The sequence below is a fragment of the Microcaecilia unicolor genome, chromosome 1 (assembly GCF_901765095.1).
Source record: "Microcaecilia unicolor chromosome 1, aMicUni1.1, whole genome shotgun sequence".
Classification (NCBI taxonomy): Eukaryota; Metazoa; Chordata; class Amphibia; order Gymnophiona; family Siphonopidae; genus Microcaecilia; species Microcaecilia unicolor.
Window position 1 is genome coordinate 698516594 of NC_044031.1, and position 26934 is coordinate 698543527.

The 26934-nt window shown below is 43.2% G+C and overlaps 1 protein-coding gene across 1 annotated transcript in view; it reads right to left on the reverse strand.

Annotated features, from left to right (window-relative positions):
• The window catches only part of TJP1 (tight junction protein 1), a 232339-nt gene that overhangs the window by 91178 nt on the left and 114227 nt on the right, over positions 1-26934 (reverse strand). The window contains exons 15-17 of the mRNA XM_030191641.1: positions 25792-25874; positions 13747-13957; positions 12831-12931 (exon numbers count right to left, since the gene is read on the reverse strand). Coding sequence (XP_030047501.1) covers positions 12831-12931; positions 13747-13957; positions 25792-25874 — 395 coding nt within the window. The remainder of the gene's footprint in view (positions 1-12830; positions 12932-13746; positions 13958-25791; positions 25875-26934) is intronic.

The window sequence follows — 26934 nt, forward strand, 5'->3', positions numbered from 1 at the left end:
AAAAATGCAAGGTCATGCACTTGGGTCATAAAACTCCGAGGGAATGGTACAGTATAGGGGGTGAAGTGCTTCAGTGTGCGAAGGAAGAGCGGGACATGGGGGTGATTGTGTCTGATGACCTTAAAGCTTTCAAACAGGTAGAAAAAGTGATGGCCAAAGCCAGAAGGATTGCTTGGGTGCATAAAGAGAGGCATGACCAGCAGGAAAAAGGAGGTGATAGTGCCGTTGTATAAGTCTCTGGTGAGGCCCCATTTGGAGTACTGCGTGCAGTTCTGGAGATCGCACCTCCGGAAAGATATAAACAGGATGGAGTCAGTCCAGAGGGCGGCTATGAAATTAGTAAGCGGTCTTGAACGCAAAAATTATAGGGACAGGCTTATGAACCTCAACATGTATACACTGGAAGAGAGGAGGCATGATAGAAACTTAAATATCTCAAGGGCATTTATGTACAGGAAGAGAGCCGTTTTTAAATGAAGGAGTGCTCTGGAATGAGGGGGCATATGACGAAGTTAAGAGGGAATAGGCTTAGGAGTAATCTAAGGAAGTACTATTTCACAGAAAGTCTGGTGGAGGCGTAGAATGGCCTCCTTGTGGAGGTTGTGGAGTCGAGGACTGTTCCAGAATTTAAAAAGGCATGAGATAAGCATGTGGGATCGCTTAGGAATAGGAAGAATTAGGGGTTAAAGAGGATGGGTCATATGGCCTTCATCTGCCGTCATGTTTCTATGTTTCTCCACATCAGCTCTCATCCTATTCATGCAGGTCACACTGTGATGTCTCCAATCTAATTTCTGTTCCTCTCCTCTCCCTTCTTCCCTGCCTCACTCATCTGCTCTCTGGAATGCCCGCTCTGTCTAAACCAAACTTTCCTACATCCATTACCTCTTTACCTCTCATACTGTTCATCTGCTTGCCCTGAGACTTTGCTTTGACCTGAAGACTCTGCTTCAGCCACGGCCCTGTGTCATGGAGATTACCTTTTCTCCCATACTCCTCGCCCAGTTGGACGTGGAGGTGATGTCAGGCTACTACTTTCACCTTCCTGTAGATTTCAACCTCTTCTTCCACTCAGTCTCACTGCTTGTTTTCCTCCGAAGTCCACTTCATCTGTCTATTCACTCCTCTGCCTCTCCGAGTAGCAGTTATTTATCGACCCCCTGATAAGTCCCTTTCTTCCTTTCTCACTGACTGATGCCTGGCTTTCCTTCTTTCTTGAACCTTCGTCTCCTTCCCTCCTTCTTGTGGATTTTAACATTCATGCTAATGATTCCTCTCTTATGCTTCTCAGTTTCTCACATCCTCTTTCAAACTCCAACTGTGCTCCTCTATCCCCACTCACCAGAATGGCCAGTCTTGATCTTATCTTCTTCTCTAACTGCTCACCCTCTAGTTTCTGCGCCTCAGCTTTTCCCCTCTCTGACCATCATCTGATAACTTTCACACAAACACTCTCCTCCCCAGTCCTGTCAAATCTCAACCAATGCATTTATTACTTTATTTATTTTATTATGACTTATTTACCGCCTTTTTGAAGGAATTCACTCAAGGCGGTGTACAGTAAGAACAGATCAAACATGAGCAAAAGGGCAATTACAGCAGTAAAAATATTCAAATACAAAGTATGGCATAGTATACTACTTACAATGTCAACACAATATGTAACAGAACATTTTAATTGATCGTGAAGAGTATAAGCAAAGATAAAACATATAGGTAAGAAGAGTTAAAAAGTAAGGTAACTTTTTTTTTTTGTTACATTTGTACCCTGCGCTTTCCCACTCATGGCAGGCTCAATGCGGCAGGCAAAGGAGGGTTAAGTGACTTGCCCAGAGTCACAAGGAGCTGCCTGTGCCGGGAATCGAACTCTGTTCCTCAGTTCCCCAGGACCAAAGTCCACCAACCTAACCACTAGGCCACTCCTCCACGTTTAAAGAAAGTTGCACATGAGGTCAGAGAAATGGTTAAATATTATCTCAGCTAGGGTAGGAGTGAATAAATATGTTCTGCTGCAGTATGTGCAGCCCGTGTCACTCCTTGTGTGTGCGAGTGAGACTAACAAGTTAGTTACTTCTTCCATTAAAGGCCTGGTTGAAGAGCTAAGCTTTCACCTGCTTCCTGAAGTATGCATAGTCTTGTGTTAAACGGAGACTTTCAAGCAGTGCATTCCAGAGTGTGGGGGCTACTCCGGAGAAGGCTTGCTTACGGGTATCATATAGCTAGTGATACTCCTTGAAAGGACCTTAGTGTCCTTGGTGGAGTGTAAAGGATTATCCTATTCTTCAGGTACTCAGGGCCATTTCCTTTAAGGGCCTTAAAGAAAAGACAGAGTTTTAAATTTAGCCCTGTATTGTACTGGTAGCCAATGAAGCTTTTGCAAAAATGGTGTGATGTGGTCAGGTCGCTTGCAACCTTCTCCGAGTCTTGCTGCAGCATTCTGAATCAACTGGAGTTGGTGCAGGCCCTTTGTAGTCAGACCGTTGTATAGTGCATTACAGTAATCCAGTCTTGATGGTATCATGGCAAACACAACTGGGATAAGATTTACCTTCTCGATGTAAGGAGAGAAGCAGCGTAGCTGTTGCAAATAGTAGAAGCAGCTCTTGAAGGTTGCTTGGATTTGGGGAATCAGAGTAAGTGTTGAATCTAATTGTAAACCAAGGTTCCTGACTTGTGATTTGAGAGGAAGTTTGTACTTCCCAAAAGAGATTTTGATGTCAGGTATGTATCCACTTGTGTTAAGGACCCAGAGAAACTCGGTTTTACTTGGGTTCACACAAAGTTTGTTGTGTTTAGCCCATTCTTGAATTGATGTTAAACATGTAATTAATTTATTTAAGGCTGTAGGTAAGTCAGGCTCAATGGGTATGAGTAGCGGCACATCATACGAATAGATGTAGAACTGAGTGTCCACTGACCGAATCAGCTCAGCTGGTGGATTGAGGTAGATACTGAACAGAATAGGTGACAGTATCGATCCCTGTGGTACCCCATGGGTCAGTGCCCATGGTGGTGATGAGTTGCTGCCAAACATTATGGATTGTTGCCTGATAGATAGGATCTGAACCAGGCAAGTACTGTTCCACTGATACCTGTTTCTGTCAGCCATGCTAGCATAATATCATGATCCAGTTTCAAAAGCTGCTGAGAAATCTAGCAGTACTAACACCGAGGCAAATCCCGTCTCAGGTTCTGTGAAGATCTAGTAGCGATACGAGGACAGTTTCTGTTCCATAACCGGGTCTGAATCCAGATTGACATGGATCTAGCCAATCATTAAGTTGAACACAGACTGTTTGTTTTATAAGTTTCCCTATAAATGGGATGTTGGATACTGGCTGGTAACGTTCAAGTTTGTCCTGGTCAAGGTTGTTTTTCTTTAGCAATGGTTGAACCACTGCCCTTTTTAATGCTGTTGGTAGTAGCCTATTAGAAAGAGAGGCATTCACAATTTTTGTGGCGCCTTCTATGAGGCCCATACTTGCCTGCTGTACTATCTTTAATGGGCAGGGATCAAGGGATAAGGTAGTTGGTCGAAGGTTTCTTAGGATTTTGTCAAGGGTCTCCTCTGTCATTGGGTTAAACGTGCCCCATCTATCTCTATCAGGAAAGGGCGAGTTTGTGTACTCCAGGTTAACTTGTAAATCCTGGCAGAGACTTTTAATTTTGTTGGCAAAGTATGCAGCAAAATCACTGCAGTTCAGTTTAGACTGGGCAGACTGGTTCAGTTGTGGGGGTTGAGTTGTCTATTTACTATACTGAACTGCTGCTAGGTTGAATTGGCAGCCTGTGCAATGCATTGAAATATTTGTTTTGTTGCTGTTAAAGCTTGGCAGTACTTTGTCATGTGCTTCCTACAGTTTATTGACCCTTCTACTCTGTCATCCAGTGTTTCAAATCTCTTCTCAACCGCTAAGTTATCAAAGTCTGTCAATGAGGCTGTCGCTTCCTACACTACTACTCTCTCCTCTACTCTGGATACTCTTGCTCCTCCCATTCCCCGTTCTGTAAGGTGTACCCAAACCCCAGCCTTGGTTGACCTCTAGAATCCGCTACCTACGTTCCTGTGCCCACCCTGCTGAATGCCTTTGGTTGAAGTCCTGTGCCCACGCTGACTTCATACATTTCAAATTCTTGTTGACCTCCTTCCAGTCTGCTCTTTCACTTGCCAAACAGGATTACTACATCCAGTTGACAAATTCTCTTGGCTCAAACCCTCGACATCTCATTGAACTCTCTCCTCAAAGTGATTTCACCTCCAACTCCCCCTTCACTTTCTCCTCAGACTTGGGCTGAGTTCTTTCATGATAAGGTTCACAAGATTAAACTTGAATTCTCAACCAAGTCACCTCCACTTCTTCTTTCCCTTTGTCTAGTCTCACAACCCTCCTTCAACCTCTGCCACACTTTCTCCTTTTCTGAAATCACTGAAGAGGAAACATTTTCTTTCTTCCTTGAAACTAACTACCTGTTCTTCTGCTCTGGCAGTCTTCAAATCTAGGCTAAAAGTTCACCTTTTTGACGCTGCTTTTAACTCCTAACCCTTACTCACTTTTCAGTACCCATGTTTCATCATTCCCACTTAATTCCCTTATTTGTCCTGTTTGACTGTCCTAATTAGATTGTAAGCTCTGTCGAGCAGGGATTGTCTCTTCGTGTCCAGAGTACAGCACTGCATACTTCTAGTAGCACTATAGAAATGATAAGTAGTAGTAATAAGTGTATTTGTTTTGTATGTTTTGTAGATCCTATCATACCTTTGATGCAAGCGGAGGCCAAAAAGTGGCTGTGTTAATTCTTCTGTCTCTACAATGATTTCATTTCCATGTCATCCTTGTGTTCTATTTGATCCTGCTCATTTTTGTACCATCCCGAAAACCTGACTGGTTTGTTGCACTACAGAATTGCAGTTTTGACACTGCTGTTTTAGATACTGGTGGAGCGGTATAAAGGAGCCCTATTCCCTAATTTAGCACTGCACTGCTGAATGATCTCACTCTTGAAGGACCATTCATAAGGTTCCAGCAATTGCAACTTGTCTGTAATCACATTCTGACCACCCAAAGGTATGTCACTGAAAGATCACCTGTTAAAGAGTCCAGATCCAGATCTTTACTGCCTTTCTGCAGATGATGAAAGATTCAGCTCCTTGTTTATATAGAACATTGATTCAGATGACAAAGTGGCAAAGTAAGCTGATGTGAAGGTTTATATGCTACATTTGTTCTACATTCTTCAGCATTGGACTGCTAGTCTAGATATGTTTTATTGTGTTCCTGAGACACAGACTCAGTAGGGTTTGCATTTCTGGGGTCACTGGAGCATACATTTCACTATGAAAGCTGATGAGCTACAATCCTTGAGTTGAGCATTGGGTTTTGAAACACCTTCTTGCTGACAAAATCATGGTTTTTGGATATTTTCCTGGTGGAGTGCTCCTCAGAGTACTTTGCCTTCTTCAGGGCAAACTGCTCCTACACAGTGATGTGGTAGCTGCAACATTAAAAAAATACAAAAAAAATGTGTACTTGTTGGCACCTCATATTGAGGTCTAACTTTCTTGCTACAAAAGCAAAAGATACCAGGTTGCACCATATCGTGGAATAGCCAATGTACATAATAGGTTCTTTGGATCCATCAATAAGCTAAATATATCAAACAACTGCTATAAACTGCTCTAGGTGGAACAGAATTAACACACTTCTCTGGACAATTTCTTGTACAAACTTTGGATACGTGTGTGATCTTCCAGTGGCAAGACACTTTTAGACAAGGCAAATGGAGTCCTGTCAACTCAATCTAGTGAATCTCACATGAATCCTTTTAGAAGCCTGACTCTGAAGAATGATGACAGTTATAAGAGTGTCTAGTGAGAGTGTTATCTTCTGTACTGATCTGGTTATAAATCTATCACCTTCAAAATATTCCTTGCTTTTTAAAACAAATCCTAGCTGGGAGCTACAGTGAGCTGGGTAAATGGCTGATAAACATAATCTAACAGTGTCAAGAAATTAGACCTATTGACCATCCAATATTAATCTTATTTTCAAAGGTGACTTCTCATGCATGTCAAACAAACATTTATTACTAATTTCCGACTCTAGGATGACCACTTGTGAAAATACAGTCCATGACTAGTAGCAAGCAAACTTCTGCACCAAGTAACATTCTTTATTCCTTGACTGCACGGAATGCTTCTCCACTTTGGCTCACAGTAAATTCTCACATACAAGATCCCTGTTTCTTCAGAAATGTGACTTACACATAGAGTCAACCAGCCTTCTGTAAAATAGGCTGCAGAGTCTTCTACATCAGCAGCTTAAGCGTTACAGAGGTGGCGGTCTGTGCCAAGTGTAAGGAGCAATACAGACTACTGCCTCCTACCAGCACTAGTGCAAAGAGGGATACAAATCCCCAGATTCTATACAGCATGACTGAAATTGTGTGCGCATATCTGGTCGTAGTCTGGATTTGTACACACAATTTAATTACTTAATGAGTCCAACACCAATAACCACCATTTAACAAGCAATTATTGATATTAATTGGCATTAAATAGAACTTACGCATACAACTTGTTAGGCATATTCTGTAAAGTGGTACACGTAAATTCTAATGGGTGTTGCCAAAAAGGGGGCATGGCCACGGGCATTCCGAAAAACTACACACAGGGTTAGAGAATACTACTACTACTACTATTAAACATTTCTATAGCACTACTAGACTTACGTAGCGCTGTACAAATTAACATAAAAAGACAGTCCCTGCTCAACAGAGCTTACAATCTAAATTGGACAGACGAACAGACAGCTAGGGGTGGGGAAATTGCAGTGGTAGGGGTGATAAGTGAGGGTGTTGAGTAAGACAGTCATGGTTAGAGTTAGGGTTAGAGAATACATGTGCTCCACGCCTAATTTAGGCACCGGTATTTACAGTTTTACTTGGTGTAAATAGATGCGCCTAGAGTTAGGCACAGGCATGGCCACTAGCTGTATTCTATAAATCTAGGCGCTGCTTACAGAATACGCCTATGTGGAAATATTTTCAATGCCGATTTTTCAGGCGCCATATATAGAATCTAGTCCAAAATCTGTAATGGCATGCACTCTATTTACTTAATGTCCCTCTGACCATTCAAATGAATTCTAAAGCTGACAAGTAATGATATAAGCCAATTATTATAAAAATAAAGGCTAATTTATTTAAGGCAAGTAGAACAGCCAAAGATAAAAACAGAGGTAATTAGAACGCGAGACTAATGCACCAATGCTAGGTAACTCAGAAAAATACAGTAAACATTTCTTTATGTTACTGTGAAAACACTTGTCTTCAGAGTAATCAAACACTTTCCCTACAGGCCTCGATTAATGCCTCCTAAATTATCCACTAGCAACAACATAGCTGGGCGGACAACCTAATAATGAAGTCTTCCCCCCTCCCCCTTGGAGAGGATGCAGGTCCAGAGATGTCACGCTGGCAGGAGAACTCTACGTGTCCCAGTAGTGCAAAGTAGCAAAGTCCAGCAGAGGGTACGAGCTGAGCAGATGCACCGAGACAGTATCACCTTGGATCTGATAAGGTAATCAGATAACTTTTGATCCTCACAGATGCCTCTTTTATACAGTTCTGGTAGAGTCCCTATCTCTGAAGATAAGGTAAACACTTCACTACGGGTTCCATAGCGGCTAATGTTATCGCACCCTTAGTATTTGTCCTAGGCCAAGAGGTTCCTGATGCAATACTTGTCAAGGTCTTGCATCAGGTAACTGTCCATAGTTCTTGCCTTGTGCCTTGACCTGTGCTGTTTCAGGAGCTCGCTTCTTTTTTTTTTTTTTTTTAAAGAGCCTCGATCCTTTACAGGTGTTTTTTTTAATGTGTCTTTCTTAGCAGTGACCCCCGAGGGCTTCCTGGATGAATTTTTCTGTGTCTTCTTTGTATTATTTCAGAGGTATAGTGTGTCTAGATGGAGTTCCAGAAGCATCTTGCCCTTGGTGACATTCTGGTGCACTAAGCACTGCTCCAGATATCACAGTCCAGTACCAGGAAGCAGTAGCACTTCTGGTAGGTGTCCATGACAAGAAGCCTCCCTAGCATATCTAAGTAGTAGTTTGCAAGATTCAGCTCAATTTACTACTACTACTACTACTATTTGACATTTCTAAAGCGCTACTAGGGTTACGCAGCGCTGTACAATATAACATAGAAGGACAGTCCCTGCTTGAAGAGCTTACAATCTAATGGACAAATGTACAGACAATCAAGTAGTGGCAGTCAAATTGGGGCAGTCTAAGGTTAGGTGCCGAAGGCAACATTGAAGAGGTGGGCTTTGAGTAAGGATTTGAAGATGGGTAGGGAGGAGGCTTGGCGTAGGGCCACAGGAAGTTGATTCCACGCATAGGGTGAGGCAAGGCAGAATGGGCGGAGCCTGGAGTTGGCGGTGGTGGAGAAGGGTGCTGAGAGGAGGGATTTGTCCTGTGAGCGGAGGTTTCGGGCGGGAACGTAAGGGGAGATGAGGGTGGAGAGGTAATGAGGGGCTGCAGACTGAGTGCATTTGTAGGTGAGAAGGAGAAGCTTGAACTGAATGCGGTTTCTGATCGGAAGCCAGTGAAGCGACCTGAGGAGGGGGTTAATATGAGTGTATCGGTTCAGGCGGAATATAAGACGAGCCGCAGAGTTCTGGATGGATTGAAGTGGGGATAGATGGCTAAGTGGGAGGCCAGTGAGGAGAAGGTTGCTGTAGTCAAGGCGAGAGGTAATGAGGGCGTGGATGAGAGTTCGGGTGGTGTGTTCAGAGAGGAAAGGGCGAATTTTGCTGATGTTAAAGAGGAAGAAGCGACAGGTCTTGGCTGTCTGCTGGATATGCGCAGAGAATGAGAGGGAGGAGTCGAAGATGACTCCAAGGTTGCGGCCAGATGAGATGGGGAAACGTCCCAAACGTATCTTTTATATCCGGGGGTGGGGGGGGGGGGGAGAAGAACCTTCAGTGACAAGTGACAAATATACTGTGTCTGGGTGAAACGGAGTGAGGGGATTTATGAACTCAACTCTAACCAAATGCTCTCTGTTTTCGCCATCAGATCACATCACCCACTTGTGTGAACGATTTATTCTGCTTGTCAATAGAGAAAGTCTCAAAGTTCTAGAGATTGTTTTCTGGTATTATGCACAAATCTTATCCTATAAAAACTGTTCACTCAGATTTTCTTATTTTATAAATACATAAAATGATACCTGGAAGACTATTTAAATTAATTCAGAATTGTATATACATCTATAGTTACACAAATGCACACACATCCCCTGTTTATGTAGTATGTTAATTAGACAGAGAATATGCACTCTCTCTAAGATCTTGGCATATGAACTCTGCCGAGCATAAAGCTCAGTGCACAGAGGAGCAAAAGCTTTTCATTGAGTGTGTACTTTAGTAGTATAATACTAAAAGCAAAGAACTTTCTGATGATTATAGTCCAAACACTGTCCACCACGCAAGGCTGGAGGACAGCTCGCTTGTGCACAAAATGCTGAACACAAAAAACAATCACCCTGGGACGTGCCTGACCACCTGTCTTAATGATCATCCGACAGGCCCATTTAATTTTAAAAGTGTCCTCAAAAGATGTCAAATTCAAAGACTAAGGAAGCCAAGTCTTGAAAATGTATTCACCAGATCTGCATCCTTCAGGGACTCAAAGGCCAACCAGGTGCAAATTATGGCGCCGAGCTCTGCCCTCCATATCCTCCACTTTGTGTTCTATCTGCTTGAGGTCGATTTGAAGCTGATCCATAGCACGTGATGCATTCTGTGCCCCAGTCTCCAGTACTCCCACACAATGTTGCTGAGCATCAAACTCTTGATCCATGTTACCCAAAAAGTTCATGAGTAGCCTCAATTTGATCACACATTTGCTGTAAAGCAGCTTCCACTACTGCCCACACTTCTGTCACAATTTCCTTACTCCATTTGGAACAAACCAAAGGACTCTTGGCTTCAGCTTTCTGTTTTTTCCAGGGCACTATGGGTCAAATCTCGGCGCCATAACACGAACCAATTCTTAAACTCTGCACCACTCCAAGCTACTAATGCAACTAAGGCAGAGAAGCTTATTACCCATTTCTTACAAAAAACCCATAAAGGATAGATGGCTAAATTGGTGAGGACAAAGAGGAGCTGGGTAGGCAGCCTCCACTCCTGCTCTAGGCATCTAAAATTTAGCCTAAGATTTTAATCTGGCCTTAGTACAACATTCAACAAATTCCAAGCAGCCACAATTTTTTTGAAATTTCTTTTCTAATCACAATCTCTGATCAAGATTTTGTCCATCCCTAAAGAAAATGCCACTTATATAGGGTGTAACAATAAAATACAGAGTTCAGTAAATAATAGTTTTGTTCCCATTCTCCAATCCTGAAATACACTAGGGATGTGTATTTGTTTGAAACATAAGAAATGTAATTGACGTTTCCTAGGTTTCATATTGTTTTTAAAATGAAATAAGAAAACCTCCTGAAACTTTGATGTTCTCTTGCATTGTCAAAAGTATATGCCACTGAGAAATAGCACTCTCTATTGAAGAATAGGGTATGCTATTGGAAATTAGCACACAATATTGATGACAAAACACAATTTTTTTTTTTTTTTTAACAAAAAGTCAAATCCTCAACCAGGAAAGTAAGATGGCAAATTTTTTTCTATACAGCCCTAGACCTCACTGCCCATTACAAAAAGACTTTACCCTTACCTGTCAACAGTGAAAACAGAATATCAAATTAGCAAACTATTATTACTCATTATATAAGTACATAAGTACATAAGTAGTGCCATACTGGGAAAGACCAAAGGTCCATCTAGCCCAGCATCCTGTCACCGACAGTGGCCAATCCAGGTCAAGGGCACCTGGCACGCTCCCCAAACGTAAAAACATTCCAGACAAGTTGTACCTAAAAATTGTGAGAAGACAGTTTAATGAATACAGTTAACAAAAGTATTTGTTTCCGCTGTTTTCCTGAAGGTGCAGTTTGAAATATGTGCATGTACTATCAAAAGTAAGGGGCCAATGGTGTAATGAGATCAAAAGTATTAAAAAAAATAGTTACATAGAAGCACAGTGAAAATGTTAAAAATGTTATATTTGCAATTCCATCCACATTAGTACATGTACTTCAGTGCATGCAGTAATGCATGCCTCATTTGCATCTCATTAATATCAGCCATTAATACACAAGAAACACTATATTAACACAGTAAGTCAGTCCTAAGTTACGTCTTGCTGCATGTGAAGAAAATAAAAGATGCATTCTATTCCTATTCAAGCTGAATGTTTTATACAGTAAACTAGTCAGGTTTGAGCAAGCATGTCATGTGCCTCTAACAAGTTTTCAAAACAATTCAATTACTCTGAAATTGCTTTATTAACCAAACACATGCACAAATACACACTTACATGCAAAATGCAAGCATAGGTTTATCCATCTGCTTATATGACGAGCCTTTTTCATTTGAATGTACTAAGCCATAGGTTTTCAACATGCAATACACTCAGCAGGGAGTTTGCGGTGCAGTATAAGACCTCCATCCTGTTGCCACGCCAACCACTGCTGTTGCTTCACCATACCAACACCAGTAGCGGCAAAACAAAGCAGTTGCAGGACTAAGTATACATGTGTGTGTAGTCGGCTCTGCCTATGCCTGCTCCCTCTGACATCCATTCTGATAGCACGCACATGAAGACTGCAGGCCTGCCACTGATGCTGCTCGTCTGGAGAAGCAGCAGCAGTAGTGGCTGAGGGGGAAAACAGATATGATACAAGGGTAGACAAAGGAGAGAAGAGATATGCTGCATGGAAGGATGGGATGGGGAGAGAAAGGGAGGCATTTGATGGATGGGGAGAGAAAGAGGGGAGGGAGAGAGATGGAAAGCTGTAGAGAGAAGAAGTAAAAACAGGGAAACTGAAGACTGGATAGTAAGTGTGAATTAAATCTGGACAGATGTAGAAAAATAAACTGAAAAAGGCTGAAAGGAAAAGGAGGAGAGAGAAAATGGAGGAAAGTAGAAGCCAGAGCTCAGACCAACACAATTAACCAAAGGCAGAAAAAATAATTTTATTTTCCACTTGATGATTAAAATGTCAGTTTTTGGAATGTCCTTGTCAAAATCTCTGATCGAAACTCAAAGATACTCAGTTGAAATTTGTTAGACTTATGGGGTGTTCGACAAAGTTTAGAAACACTGTACTAATCAATAGGAGCCACACAAGTCCACAGATATATTTACTTTGAAAGTTGTTTAAAAAAAAAAAAAAAAAAAAAAAAAGAACGGTCCCACAGATACTTGCATTTCTTTTTTATGTGGGTACTTTTGAAAATAATTAAAAGAATTGTTTTAATCCCTGCTCTAACCCTGAAGAGCACCTCTGCTAAAATGCAAATGGCAATTTTCAAATGGCCCATTTCTGTGAATAAACCACTATTCACTCATAGAAATGCTTTTACAAATGCCCTCATTAAGGGTAATTTTATAAAGTATTTCCCCACATATAAAGCTGTTTTATATGGAGAAAATGACTATTATGAAAATGTTCCAGTGGAAACTTGCATGAGAGGATCTGAATACTATTAGTGTCACTGTATGAACCTGTTTTATAAAGGCACAAAGGTGTGTGTTGCTCATGTTATTTAAAAAAAAAAAAAATTTTTAAGACATCACACAGAAAATTACTATCGAAGTTTTAAGTCATGATTTAACTTTCCTCATACGTCAAGAAAAATATTTAGCTGTAAATTATTTTAAGTGTATATGCAAATGCATAGCAATATAACACATAATTACCTTGCCCTCTGAGACCCAAACTAATTGGCTCTGTTGTTGCTGAATTGCGTCCTTTAGTGCCCCATACCAACCATCATTCATCGAGTTCATATTAATGTTGGCTAAAAAAATAAAAGATATATATATTACTTTTATATTTTTCAAATGTTGAAATACAGTACAACCAGAGTAGAGGTTGACCACAGAACAAACCAACTCAGGAGATGATGTTGCGAAACACTATTAATTGCACAAAGGACCCGACATGGCCCGTGTTTCGGCGCAACAAAGCACCTGCCTCAGGGGGTCACAAATAGTATTCGCAGAGTACACTGACTAGAATAGAAAACCACCAGGTGTGCACTCTGTGTAACTGGAAACAAAGTTCCCACTGAGCTTAAACTTGAGTAACACTAACAAAACAGCGTGCCAGCAAAGAAATCACTGGTAGTTTACAGGTAGCAAGTTCATGTGGAAGGAGGGCCCAGGGCTACCTTTCTACAGTCTGTCCTACTTACAGCTCCCTAACTCTCCTTCAGCAGGCAGGCCTCACAATGCCCACAGTTCTGGTGGCCTTTTACTCAATAGGCAATTCCCCTCCTGCTGCATACCCTCACCTCTCAGCATCTTTTGTTGGGCAGATACAGGACTCCTGCCTACCTTTGCTCACAGCTTCTAGCACATGGCCTCTTCTCATCAACTTATGAATAGGTTTGTTTGTGCATGTGCATTTATTTTATTTCAGTACATTTATACCCCGCCTTTTGCCACAGTGTTGTGGCCCCAAAGCTGTTTACAACAGAACAGTAATTGCTATACAGTATGGTTATTACAGCATCAATAAAACAATACATCTACACATATTGCTGGATGTCAACCAAACCTAAATTTAAATTGGTCTAATTTTCTTATTACCAGCAGCTTTTCATTTACTCACTTGTGAACAGATGATGATTGTTTTTGCGCAATTTGTGGGAACGTTCATATAGTTTTCTGGCACTTTTCCGTGACTCTGGACACAGTCTCATCCTCATTGTTTTTACACCCTGCTTAGAGTCTGGATTGAGGAATACTACAATAGGATACCATTGAGCATAATTCAAACGGTCAACTGCATTAGGAGTCACATCTAACAAAGCATGCTTGTCCTGCAGAAAAAAATAATATTTTTTTCAACATTTCCCAGCCAAGAAAACAGAAGTTTTAATAGGAGTGCACTAAAATCTGTGTTAACAACATAAATCATATAGAGTCTTGTGAGAACAAGTCCCTCTTACAGTTGCTGTTCTCCAGAAACATTCACTGACTGGCTGTGATCCATAAGTTCATAGTAACCTTCCACAGCTTTCACTTTCAGCTTCTGTGTATGCTAAAACTTCCTCTCTACACGTAACTTCACCAATACTGCCTTTTCTTCCCCTGTAATAAAACATCTTCTGTTCCTCTTCCATTAGGAAGTTTACATACTCCTCCACATACCATCAGGGCCAACTTCTGACAAGCTCACCCTGTGTGACTGTACAGGGCCATCTGACCCTCTACTCCTTGCATTGTTGTATGCCTGCAGGCAGTAATTCAACTACCAGTTGTCAGTCTTCTCCCATCCCTATCCTGGTATATAATCTGCCCTCTTGCTGCAGAAACACAGCCTGCAACTGCCTGCTTCTTCCTCTGCTGGTTCACTGTAAAGTCTGGACAAGAGAGGGGAAGGGAAAAAATGTTCTATCAGTACATCCCAGAGTACTGACAGAACTGAAAAATGACCTTGCAGAGCTAACGTTAGTAATATGTAATTTATCCTTAAAATCGAGTGTGGTACCGGAAGATTGGAGGGTGGCCAATATAACGCCAATTTTTAAAAAAGGTTCCAGAGGAGATCCGAGAAATTATAGACCGGTGAGTCTGATGTCGGTGCCGGGCAAAATGGTAAAGACTATTTATTAAGAACAAAATTATACAGCATATTCAAAAGCATGGATTAATGAGACAAAATCAATATGGATTTAGTGAGGGAAATCTTGCCTCACCAATCTACTACATTTCTTTGAAGGGGTGAACAAACATGTGGATAAAGGTGAGCCAGTTGATACTGTGTATCTGGATTTTCAGAAGGCGTTTGACAAAGTACCTCATGAAAGACTCCAGAGGAAATTGGAGAGTCATGGGATAGGAGGTAATGTTCAATTGTGGACTAAAAACTGGTTGCTGCTTTTTAATATATTTATAAATAACCTAGAGATAGGAGTAACTAGTGAGGTAATTAAATTTACTGATGACACAAAGTTATTCAAAGTTGTTAAAGCGCGAGAGGATTGTGAAAAATTACAAGAGGACCTTACGAGACTGGGCGTCTAAATGGCAGATGACGTTTAATGCGAGCAAGTGCAAAGTGATGCATGTGGGAAAGATGAACCCGAATTATAGCTACATCATGCAAGGTTCCACGTTAGGAGTCACGGACCAAGAAAGGGATCTAGGTTTCGTCGTTGATGAAACTCGTCGTCTTCTGCTGAGTGTGCTGCTGCGGCTAAGAAAGCAAATAGAATTTTAGGTATTATTAGGAAAGGAATGGATAACAAAAATGAGGATGTTATAATGCCTTTATATTGCTCCACGGTGCGACCGCACCTCAAATATTGTGTTCAATTCTGGTCGCCGCATCTCAAAAAAAAGATATAGTGGAATTAGAAAAGGTTATGGACCGTGCAGGTCTTTTTCTGCCGTCATCTACTATGTTACTATATGAATTTATCTTCTTGGGCAGACTGGATGGACCGTGCAGGTCTTTTTCTGCCGTCATCTACTATGTTACTATGTAAAATGATAAAGGGGATGGGACGACTTCCCTATGAGGAAAGGCTAAAGCGGCAACGGCTCTTCAGCTTAGAAAAAAGGTGGCTGAGGGGAGATATGATAGAGGTCTATAAAATAATGAGTGGAGTTGAACGGGTATATGTGAAGCGTCTGTTTACGCTTTCCAAAAATACTAGGACTAGAGGGCATGCAATGAAGCTACAATGTAGCAAATTTAAAACGAATCTGAAGAAAAAAATATTTCTTCACTCAACGTGTAATTAAACTCTGGAATTTGTTGCCAGAGAATGTGGTAAAGGCGGTTAGCTTAGCAGAGTTTAAAAAAGGTTTGGATGGCTTAAAGGAAAAGTCCATAGACCATTATTAAATGGACTTGGGGAAAATCCACTATTTTTTTTTATTTTTGTTACATCTGTACCCCGCACTTTCCCACTCATGGCAGGCTCAATGCGGCTTACATGGGGCAATGGAGGGTTAAGTGACTTGCCCAGAGTCACAAGGAGCTGCCTGTGCCTGAAGTGGGAATCGAACTCAGTTCCTCAGGACCAAAGTCCACCACCCTAACCACTAGGCCACTCCTCCACTTATTTCTGGGATAAGCAGTATAAAATGTTTTGTACTTTTTTAGGACCTTGCCAGGTATTTGTGACCTGGATTGGCCACTGTTGGAAACAGGATGCTGGGCTTGCTGGATCTTTGGTCTTTCCCAATATGGCAATACTTATGTACTTATGAATGCGAATAAGAGGACAGGAGAAATAAGATAGTGAAAAAACAGGAACTTACAGGAGTGCAAGAGTGAACAAGAGATGAGAAGGTGAAAGCAAGCATGGGGATAATAAAGGCTGAATGTGAACATGGGGAGAGAGACAGAATGGGTATGTTTTGAGCTCTGTATTGCTTTTAAATGTTAGCTTGGGCAATACCTCTAAAACTTTGTGGAATTAAAGATCAAACGGTGGGAATTAAGGGCTGTTCTGTCTTTTCTTAAGCACACAACGTTTTAGAAGTATTGCCCAAAAGTATTAGCACCTTATTTGGGCCATTGCAATTCATTATATGGGGCTATTGTAGTAAAATTGTTAAAAAAAAAAAAAAAGCTGCAGTTACTTCAAAATACCATGGCCAGATTAATTTTTTGAGCAAATAAGTTTGAGAACGTCTTTTCTTTGTTGAAGAGTCTTCATTGGCTGCCGTAAATTGCAGAATAGAATTTTTAAGATAACTTGTATGGTTTACACATCACTGACAGGCCAAAACGCAATTGGACTGGTAAATTATTTTATGCTGAACAATAGTACTGATACTCGCTCTGCTCAAAATCTGACACTGGCTTTTCCAAGTTTGAAAGGGGTCAGACAAAAAATATCAGGAACAATCTTATAGATATTTAAGTACAAAAATGTGGACTACTTTGCCCATTCAAATTAGAAAATATAGCTCTTACTTGCTGTTTAGTAAGAATTTAAAAGCTTTATGTTATTTATTATTATTATTTTACAAATGATATGGAACAGTTTTTAGACCATAATTTTTGGCTTAAAATTGTAGTTTATGCCGTACGAGTGAGATTTTTCTATATTGTAACCCGCAATGACCCAATAGAAAAATGTGGAATATAAGACATTTTATAGTACAGTATAGTTTATTGTAACCTGTTTAGTATTATATTAGAAACGTGGGATAGCAATCTTTTATTTAAAAATGTGGGGTCAGGACTTCATCTTTTGATCCATAATGGAAAATTAAAACAGATGTACATTAAACATGCTCTTTCATTAATATTATCAGTATCACGCTATATTTAATTTTTAGGGATTTAGCCTACTTTTTTTTTTAAATACAATTCAGGTGCAGTAAACACATATTGTAAGATTTTATAATCTAATTGGGCATCTGAGGCAATGGGAGATTTATTTATTTTTAACAGGTGATTGAACAGGGGTGCAGATGATCAAAAGCACCATGCTGTTCCAAACAGTGCTCTAAAAATAGCGCTGAACAGCACAGGGCTTTACCACCCCATGATCAGAGATAATAGCATGCAAATTTAAGCACAATCTCTGATCATAGGTGAATTGTGCCTGAGCATCAGTACTTGTTCTCCCTTATATGGTGGTGAAACCTCACCCAGCGCATTCCAGGATGCACTGGGCAGGGCACTGCCAGTTTCATGGCGGCGCTGAAGAGGAGGGAGTGTGCTACTTCCTCCTCCACTGCTATGGTATGGGGGCCGCTAGACCACCAGGTGGGGGGGGGGGGGGGCTTGCATTTGCAGCCCACTGGGCCACCAAGGCTTTTTTTTTTTTTTTTTTTTTTTTTAAGTGCGAGGTGGGGGGATAGGGGGGCTGGACAGGGTCTCCATTCCTCCCAAATGTTCCACAAATCCTAATGCCTGCACTAAGATGGCGTAAGGTTTGACGTGCTGCCCGCTGAGCATTGGGGAGGAATAAAGCGAAGATACATACCTGTAGCAGGTATTCTCTGAGGACAGCAAGCTGATTGTTCTCACTGATGGGTGACGTCCACGGCAGCCCCAGGAACGGAAATCTTCCCTAGCAACAAAAGGTTTGCTAGAGCCATCAAGCGCGTGGGCACCTTCCCGCCCGTCACGTGAGAGTCCCGCTTAGTTAAATTATCAAGCAATAACAAAGAAAAAGGACAACTCCAAAAGAGGAGGTGGGCGGGTCTGTGAGAACAATCAACCTGCTGTCCTCGGAGAATACCTGATATAGGTATGTATCTTCGCTTTCTCCAAGGACAAGCAGGCTGCTTGTTCTCACTGATGGGGTATCCTTAGCACCCAGGCTCACTCAAAACAAAGAAGGTCAATTGGGCCTCACAACGGTGAGGACATAACAAGGTTTGACCTACGAAGCAGATCAAACAGAGTGCAGCCTGGAACAGAATAAAAATGGGCCTAGGGGGGTGGAGTTGGATTCTAAACCCCAAACAGATTCTGCAGCACCGACTGCCCAAACCGACTGTCGCGTTGGGTATCCTGCTGAAGGCAGTAGTGAGATGTGAATGTGTGGATTGATGACCACGTCGCAGCCTTGCAAATCTCTTCTATAGTGGTTGACTTCAAGTGGGTCACCGACGCTGCCATGGCTCTAACACTATGAGCTGTGACATGACCCTCAAGAGTCAGCCCAGCTTGGGCATAAGTGAAGGAAATGCAATCTGCTAGCCAATTGGAAATGGTGCACTTCCCGACTGCAACTCCCCTTCTGTTGGGATCAAAAGCAACAAACATTTGGGCAGACTGTCTGAAGGGGCTTGTCCGCTCCACATAAAAGGCCAATGCTCTCTTGCAGTCCAAGGTGTGCAACTGACGTTCAGCAGGGCGGGTATGAGGACGGGGAAAAAATGTTGGCAAGACAATTGAATGGTTCAGATGGAACTCTGACACCACCTTTGGCAACAACTTAGGGTGCGTGCGGAGGACTACTCTGTTATGATGAAATTTGAGATAAGGAGCATGCACTACTAAGGCTTGAAGCTCACTGACTCTACGAGCTGAAGTAACAGCCACCAAGAAAATGACCTTCCAGGTCAAGTACTTCAGATGGCAGGAATTCAGTGGCTCAAAAGGAGGCTTCATCAGCTGAGTGAGAACAATGTTGAGATCCCATGACACTGGTGGAGGTTTGACAAGGGGCTTTGACAAAAGCAAAGCTCTCATGACGCGAACTAAAGGCTGTCCACAGATAGGCTTACCTTCCACACAATAATGAAAAGCACTAATTTCATTAAGATGAACCCTTACAGAGTTGGTCTTGAGACCAGATTCTGACAAGTGTAGAAGGTATTCAAGGAGGGTCTGTGTAGGACAAGAGTGAGGATCTAGCGCCTTGCTATCACACCAGATGAAAACCACCTCCATTTGAAAAAGTAACACTTTGTGGAATCTTTCCTGGAAGCAAGCAAAGCCCAAGAGACACCCTCAGAAAGACCCAATGAAGCGAAGCCTACACTCTCAACATCCAGGCCGTGAGAGCCAGAGACTGGAGGTTGGGATGCAGAAGCGCTCCTTCATTCTGAGGGTTGGAAAATACTCCAATCTCCACGGTTCTTTGGAGGACAACTCCAGAAGAAGAGGGAACCAAATCTGACATGGCCAGAAGGGAGCAATCATAATCATGGTTCCGCAGTCTTGCTCGAGTTTCAGCAAAGTCTTCCCCACCAGAGGTATGGGAGGATACGCATACAGAAGGCCTGTCCCCCAATGCAGGAGGATTGCATCTGATGCTAGCCTGTCATGGGCCTGAAGCCTGGAACAGAACTGAGGGACCTTTTGATTGATCTGAGTGGCAAAAAGATCCACCGAGGGGGTGCCCCACTCTCTGAAGATCTTGCAAACGATGACCGAATTGAGCGACCACTCGTGAGGTTGCATTATCCTGCTGAATCTGTCGGCCAGACTGTTGTTTACGCCTGCCAGATATGTGGCTTAGAGAAACATGTCGTAACGGCGAGCCCAAAGCCACATCCTGACGGCTTCCCGACACAGGGGGCGAGATCCGGTGCCCCCTTGCTTGTTGATGTAGTACATGGCAACCTGATTGTCTGTCTGAATATGGATAATTTAACTGGACAGCTGATCTCTGAAAGCCTTTAGAGCGTTCCAGACCGCTCGCAACTCCAGGAGATTGATCTGAAGACCTGTTTCCTGGAGAGAAAATCCCTGAGTGTGAAGCCCATCTACATGAGCTCCCCAACCCAGGAGGGATGCATCTGTTGTCAGCACTTTTTGTGGCTGGGGAATTTGAAAAGGACGTCCCAAGGTCAAACTGGATCGAACTGCCCACCACTGAAGGGAATTGTGAAAATCGGTGGACAGCTGGATTGTATCATCTAGATCCCCTGCAGCTTGAAACCACTTAGAAGACAGGGTAACCATTGAGCTGATCTCATGTGAAGACGGGCCATGAGTGTCACAAGAACTGTGGAGGCCATATGGCCTAGAAGTCTCAACATCTGCCGAGCTGTGATCTGCTGAGACGCTCTGGCCATGGAAACTAGAGAAAGAAGATTGTCTAGAGAAACTAGAGAAAGAGCCGTCCGTGAATCCAGCAGAGCTCCTATAAATTCCAGTTTCTGAACAGGGAAAAGATGGGACTTGGGGGAATTTATGACAAACCCGAGTAGCTCCAGAAGTCGAATAGTCATGTGCATGGACTGTAGAGCTCCTGCCTCTGAGGTGTTCTTCACCAGCCAATCATCAAGATAAGGGAACACATGCACTCCCAGTCTGTGTAGCGACGCTGCAACTACTGCCAGGCATTTTGTAAAGACTCTTGGTGCAGACGGCAGACCAAAGGGCAGCACACAATACTGGAAGTGCTGCACTCCCACACAGAATCGAAGATACTTCCTGTGAACTGGAAGTATCAGGATGTGAGTATAAGCGTCCTTTAAGTCCAGAGAGCATAGCCAATCGTTTTCCTGAATCATGGGGAGAAGGGTGCCCAGGGAAACCATCCTGAACTTTTCTCCGACTAGGAATTTGTTCAGGGCCCTTAGGTCTAGGATGGGACGCATCCCCCCTGTTTTCTTTTGCACAAGGAAGTACCTGGAATATAATCCCAGCCCTTCTTGCCCTGGTGGAACGGGCTTGACCGCATTGGTGCTGAGAAGGGTGGAGAGCTCCTCTGCAAGTACTTGCCTGTGCTGGAAGCTGAAGGACTGAGCTCCCGGTGGGCAATCTGGAGCTCTGGATATCAAATTGAGAGAGTATCCTAACCGACTATTTGAAGAACCCACTGATCGGAGGTCATGAGAGGCCACCTTTGGTGAAAAAATTTTAACTTCCCTCCGACTGGCAAGCCGTCCGGCACGGACACATTTACAGCGGCTTTGCTCAACTGGAGCCAGTCAAAAGCCTGTCCCTTGCTTTTGCTGGGGAGCTGCAGGGGCCTGCCTTGACGCACGCTGTTGACAAGAACAAGCACGCTGGGGATGAGCCTGAGAAGGCTGTCGAGGAGGAGGATTGTACCTACGCTTGTTATAAGCATAGGGAGCATTCTTCCTTCCCCGGAAAAATCTTCTACCTGATGAGGTAGTAGCAGAAGGCACCCGGCGGAAGAGATTGTCCATAGCGGTTTCCCGCTGAGTAATCCGATTGACCACTTGTTCGACTTTCTCACCAAAAATATTATCCCCCCCCCCGGCAAGGAACATCCGCAATCCGCTGCTGGACCCTATTGTCCAGGCCAGAGACACGCAGCCATGAGGGTCTGCGCATCACTATACCTTGGGCAGCAAATCAGGATGCAACATCAAAAGAATCGTAAGCACCTGGACAGGAATTTACGACACGCTTTCTGCTGCCTGACCACCTCCTGAAAAGGCTTGGCCTGCTCTGGAGGGAGCTTGTTGACCAAGTCCGCCAGTTGCTTCACCGTATTCCTCAAGTGAATGCTCGTGTAGAGCTGGTAAGACTGAATTTTGTCCACGAACATAGAGGACTGGCAGGCCTTCCTCCCAAAAGAATCTAGAGTTCTAGATTCCCATCCCAGGGGCGCCGAGGTGAAATCTCTAGAACTCCCGGCTCTCTTGAGAGCGGAATCCACAACCATAGAGTCGTGAGGTAACTACGACTTCATCAACTCAGGTTCTCCGTGAATCCGAGATTGGGACTCAGCTTTCTTAGGAATGGTGGGATTACTTAGTGGCTTCATCCAGTTCCGCATAAGAGTCTCCTTGAGCACATTATGCAAAGGAACCGTGGATGACTCCTTAGGTGGCAAAGGATAGTCAAGGACCTCGAGCATCTCAGTCCTGGGCTCATCCTCAGAGACCACTGGGAAGGGAATAGCCAGAGACATTTACCGGACAAATGAAGAGAAAGAAAGGCTCTACGGGTGAGAAAGCTTTCTTTCTGGAGGAGTAGGATCAGAGGGAAGACCACAAGACTCCAGAGAAGAGAAATACCTGGGATCTTGCTCTTCATCCCACGAAGCATTCTCCTCGGTATCGCTCAAGAGTTCCCTAACTGCAGTCCGAAACCGGGCCCATCTCGACGCCGAGGAACCATGTCCTGGATGGCGATGTTGAGAAGTCTACTCCCATGCCGGCGGTGATGAACCTCCCTCCAGTGACATCGACTCGACCTGGGTGGCAGCCTATGCCGATGGCGGTACCGGCGTGAGGGACCTCACCACAGGCGACTAGCCAGCTGCCACTTTCATCGACAGTACCAGGGGCGCAATCACCCCGGCACTGGAGCAGACTGACGCAGCAGCCGTTCCAGAAGACCTGGAAGAATGGCTTGGATGCACTCGTCCAAAGTCGCTATCGAGAAAGGCTGCGGGGTCGGTGCAGGAGTCGGCGCCAGAATCTGTGGAGGTTGAGGAGGCAGTACCGAGCTGCCCAAAGACTGACACCTCATAAATGAAGGGTGAGCACTTCTCCCGGTGTCGGCGCTTCATGGGTGCCGAATCCTTCGACGCCTCGGAGCTCCCGGTACCGTGTCTGGAAGGAGACCGATGACGATGCTTCTTAGCCTTCGCGCAAAGCGCGTCATCGATGCTTCTCGGTACAGACGAGGATGTGGAATCCACACGCCTCCTCGGGGTCGGGTCCGAGAGTGGTTGGTCCGGTAGGCCTGCACAGCAGGAGTCTTCGAGGCAGGTGGAGACCCACTCGATGGCTCACTGCTCCCAGCATGTGGTTGTCTCCAGAAAGCCATTACCTGCGCACCTGAGGTCGATGCCATCTCCAGTGCCGATGTCGAAGTACTGGGCGAAGCTCCAAAAAGACGATCCCGTAGAGCTTTTCTCGACGCCTGTGTCTGCTTTTTAAGGCTAAGACAACTTACATGCGTCTGGGCAGTGGTCGGGCCCAAGGCACTGGAGACACCACACGTGGGGGTTGGTACCTGAGATCGCCCGGTTGCACCGAGTACACTTCTTGAAGCAGCTGGGAGTCCTCGATGACATGGACGGAAAAATAGCGGCGGCAAAATCAAAATTCTCGATTGTGTCAATTATAAAGACACAAAAGGGAAAACCCAGACACGCAGCCAAAGAGGGCTGCGACGAGACCGAAAGAAAACTTAAAAGGGCCAAAAACTAAGGTTTTTTAAGGGACCTTTTTTTTTTTTTTTTAAAGTTCTACAGACAGGGTACAGGGGAGGAAAACACAGGAAAAAGACAGCGAAGGCTATTTCACTGGGTGAGGAGAGAGAACACTATAAAAAAAAAACCTCTCTCTACCGCGGAAAAAAACAAGACTAAGCGGGGCTCTCACGACAGGCGGGAAGATGGCCGCGCCCGCGCGCTCGAAGGCTCTAGCAAACCTTTTGTTGCTAGGGAAGATTTCCGTTCCTGGGGCTGCCGTGGACGTCACCTATCAGTGAGAACAAGCAGCCTGCTTGTCCTCGGAGAATAAAATACTTGTTTATCGTGCATTTGCATGCTACTTGCGGTCAAAGCCCGCAAGCGCGTTGTTTCATGCACCCAGAGGACCTGATCATGGGGCAGTAGCAAACATGGGCGTTAGTAGCCTCTAGCACCTGCGTTTGTTTCTGACCATCGTCCTGCTGGGTAGTACTGGGGGCTGAAAATTGTCATCCCTCTTTGCGGCTTAAAGTAGGTGTATGGGCAGATGGAGGTTGTAATTATCAGACAATGTAGCAAGATTTGTTTTTGAACAAGGGAGGCTGGGGAAATCCCCATGTGCAGAACACCTCTGTTTAACATACATCTATTGTAAAGCAGGTACAAAATCCATGGGTATGAAGGCACCTGGGACACTGGCTGGCACCTAAATTTTCAAAGGAAAACTCTGCAGGTTGTTCCTCCTCAAAAACGCGCTAGTAGATTCTCAAGTATATCAATTCTGTGAGCATGCAAGCAACTACAGGCTGTTTTAAGAAGTAGGGGGAACCGAGATTTGAACCCTGTTTTCCTTGGTTCTCAGTCCAATGCTCTGACCTCTAGGCTACTCAGTTTAATATGGTTTACATGCAACAAGAATGCTTAACTTTAGCTATTAGTTGATGCAAAATAGTCATAGGTGGTTGCACTCCTGCTCCACTTCCTTTTTTTTTGGGGGGGGGGGGGGAGGGGAGGTGCAGGGTACTACTTTTGGCACTTGTATAGGGTATTAGTATCCCTAAAGCCAGCCCTGCATAACAAAGTCCATTTGAAGCAGCCATTGCTTCTTATCTGTCTCCCCCTCCCCCCTCAACCTCCAATGCACATCTTTTGAGGGGAGCAGAATGGGGAACTAGATAACACCTGAGATTGGAAGAGGGTCATTCAAACCTAATCATTCTTTTTCTGGTCATCTACAATGAAAATGCAGAGAGGCATACATTCTTTGGAGATCCACTATATGCAAATCTCCCCCATGCATATTCTCTATGCATAACCTGAAAACCAGCCTGCTTGTTTTTGAAAAAGAGGCTTGCAAAACACTGATGTCTGAGCAGCAGCTCACATTACTTAAAAAAAAGAAAAGAAAAGTTAGTCTTAGTTTAACAGAAACTGGAAATATAACTAACAGTCTCGGAAAACAGGCATAGAAATACCTACCCTCTCACACCAAGGAGGTGCCTTCACTGCAGGGTTCAAGTATTCTAGCAAAGTGTGAAAGTCTGCATTATCTACTAGCTGTGTCTGATTTGTGGACAAATGTAGAGATTTGATCATCAGTACTGTCAGTCCGGTGATTTCATGAGATCAAAGCCTCTACTTACTGTTCCTATCAACACAAGAATGTTTCTTCCAGCATTCTTAACTCCTACCGGAAGGTTTATTACTCCATGCATACACTACACTATGCATAGGAGCAGCAACTTAAATTGCTTGAGGTAAATGTGAATTTTCCCTGGCCTAGCATATGGCATAAAAGTATTTGGAGTCATTCGGGGCTATCAGACTGGAAAATACTCATCTGAAAACCAGCAAGCCTAGTGTAAGTGGTGGCGAAAAAAAAAAGTCACTAGACTTGAGTACATTTTGGCTATTTCCTTAGTTCTAACTCGAGTGGTTGCAATTTAGGGGAAAATATATGAAAACTACGGGCAGTTGTTTGTCCTTACTATACTGAGGATTATTCTATGGCGCAAAAATGCACTTTTCCAAGAATGAGACTCTATTGTACTGTTTATCCACTGAAATATTCTGCATTCAATGGATACCTCTAGGTATCTACTTACCCTGTCAATAATTTGCTTTATTGTGTGAAGACGGATGATACCAGAGCTACGCTGGTCAGTTCCTGCATCTCGTGGTTCACTTCCTGTTGCAGAAAAATCAATCATTTGTCCAAATTACTACCGTGAACAAGTTTATATACATCATTTTGCATTCTTTACTGATTGGGAAAATAAGTTTATATGTACACAGTTATTTTCACTAAATTGCAAACCAACCAGCTAATTAAATTCACCTACTTAATTTTATTAGCAACAGCATTAAAATATATATTTCTGGAAATAAAAACAAGCTCAGGAGAATGGAGTTAAATCTAAACCTAAAAGATATTCTTTAGGATCATGAGTCGGTCCCAACTGTGGTCTTCCAAAACAGTAAGGGGTACACTTCCACACGTGATATTTTACTGAGCAAACTGTTTTGGGACAACATATGGCAGCATATAAGCTCTACATTGAAATTTAAAAGGCCATTGACCTATGCTATTACAGCATGAAGTCTAAGTTACTCAACCTCAATTATCCAATAAATATTGGACTTTCTGCTCGATAGCCCTAAAAGTTATTATTAATAACTGGAAGGATACCTCCTCTACGTGTGTATATCTGGTAGAAATGTGTTTGTCAAGGTCATAAATAGGAAATGGTGGTGGTAGAGAAAAGAGGGGGAATTTAAATCTCTTTAAATGTTTGAGAAATTAATGCATCAAGGGATACCCAAACTTGGAGAATGATGTTGGTCTGTTATGCGCGGCAAAAAGTCATGTTGCATTGTCAAATATAACTTGTTCTAATAAATTCTAATAAAGGAAAAAATGATTCTTCAGGATAAACTAACCCAACCTGCTGTAGTATAAGGAATCACTCTTCTGACACTCATGCATGGTAATGTATGGATGAAAGCCCAAATCATATCCATATAGATTTCTTCCATGAAGACTAACCTGAAGTGCGTTACCGAAGCTACCAAGCTTTGATATGACCTGGACTGGCCACTGTTGGAAACAGGATACTGGGCCAGATGGATCATTGGTTTGACCCAGTACGGCTATTCGTATGTTCTTATGAGTCTTGATATACCCTACTTAGTCTGAAATTATGTGGGTTTCCAATCACATTGTAAATCATAACATTTGACTGATCTGT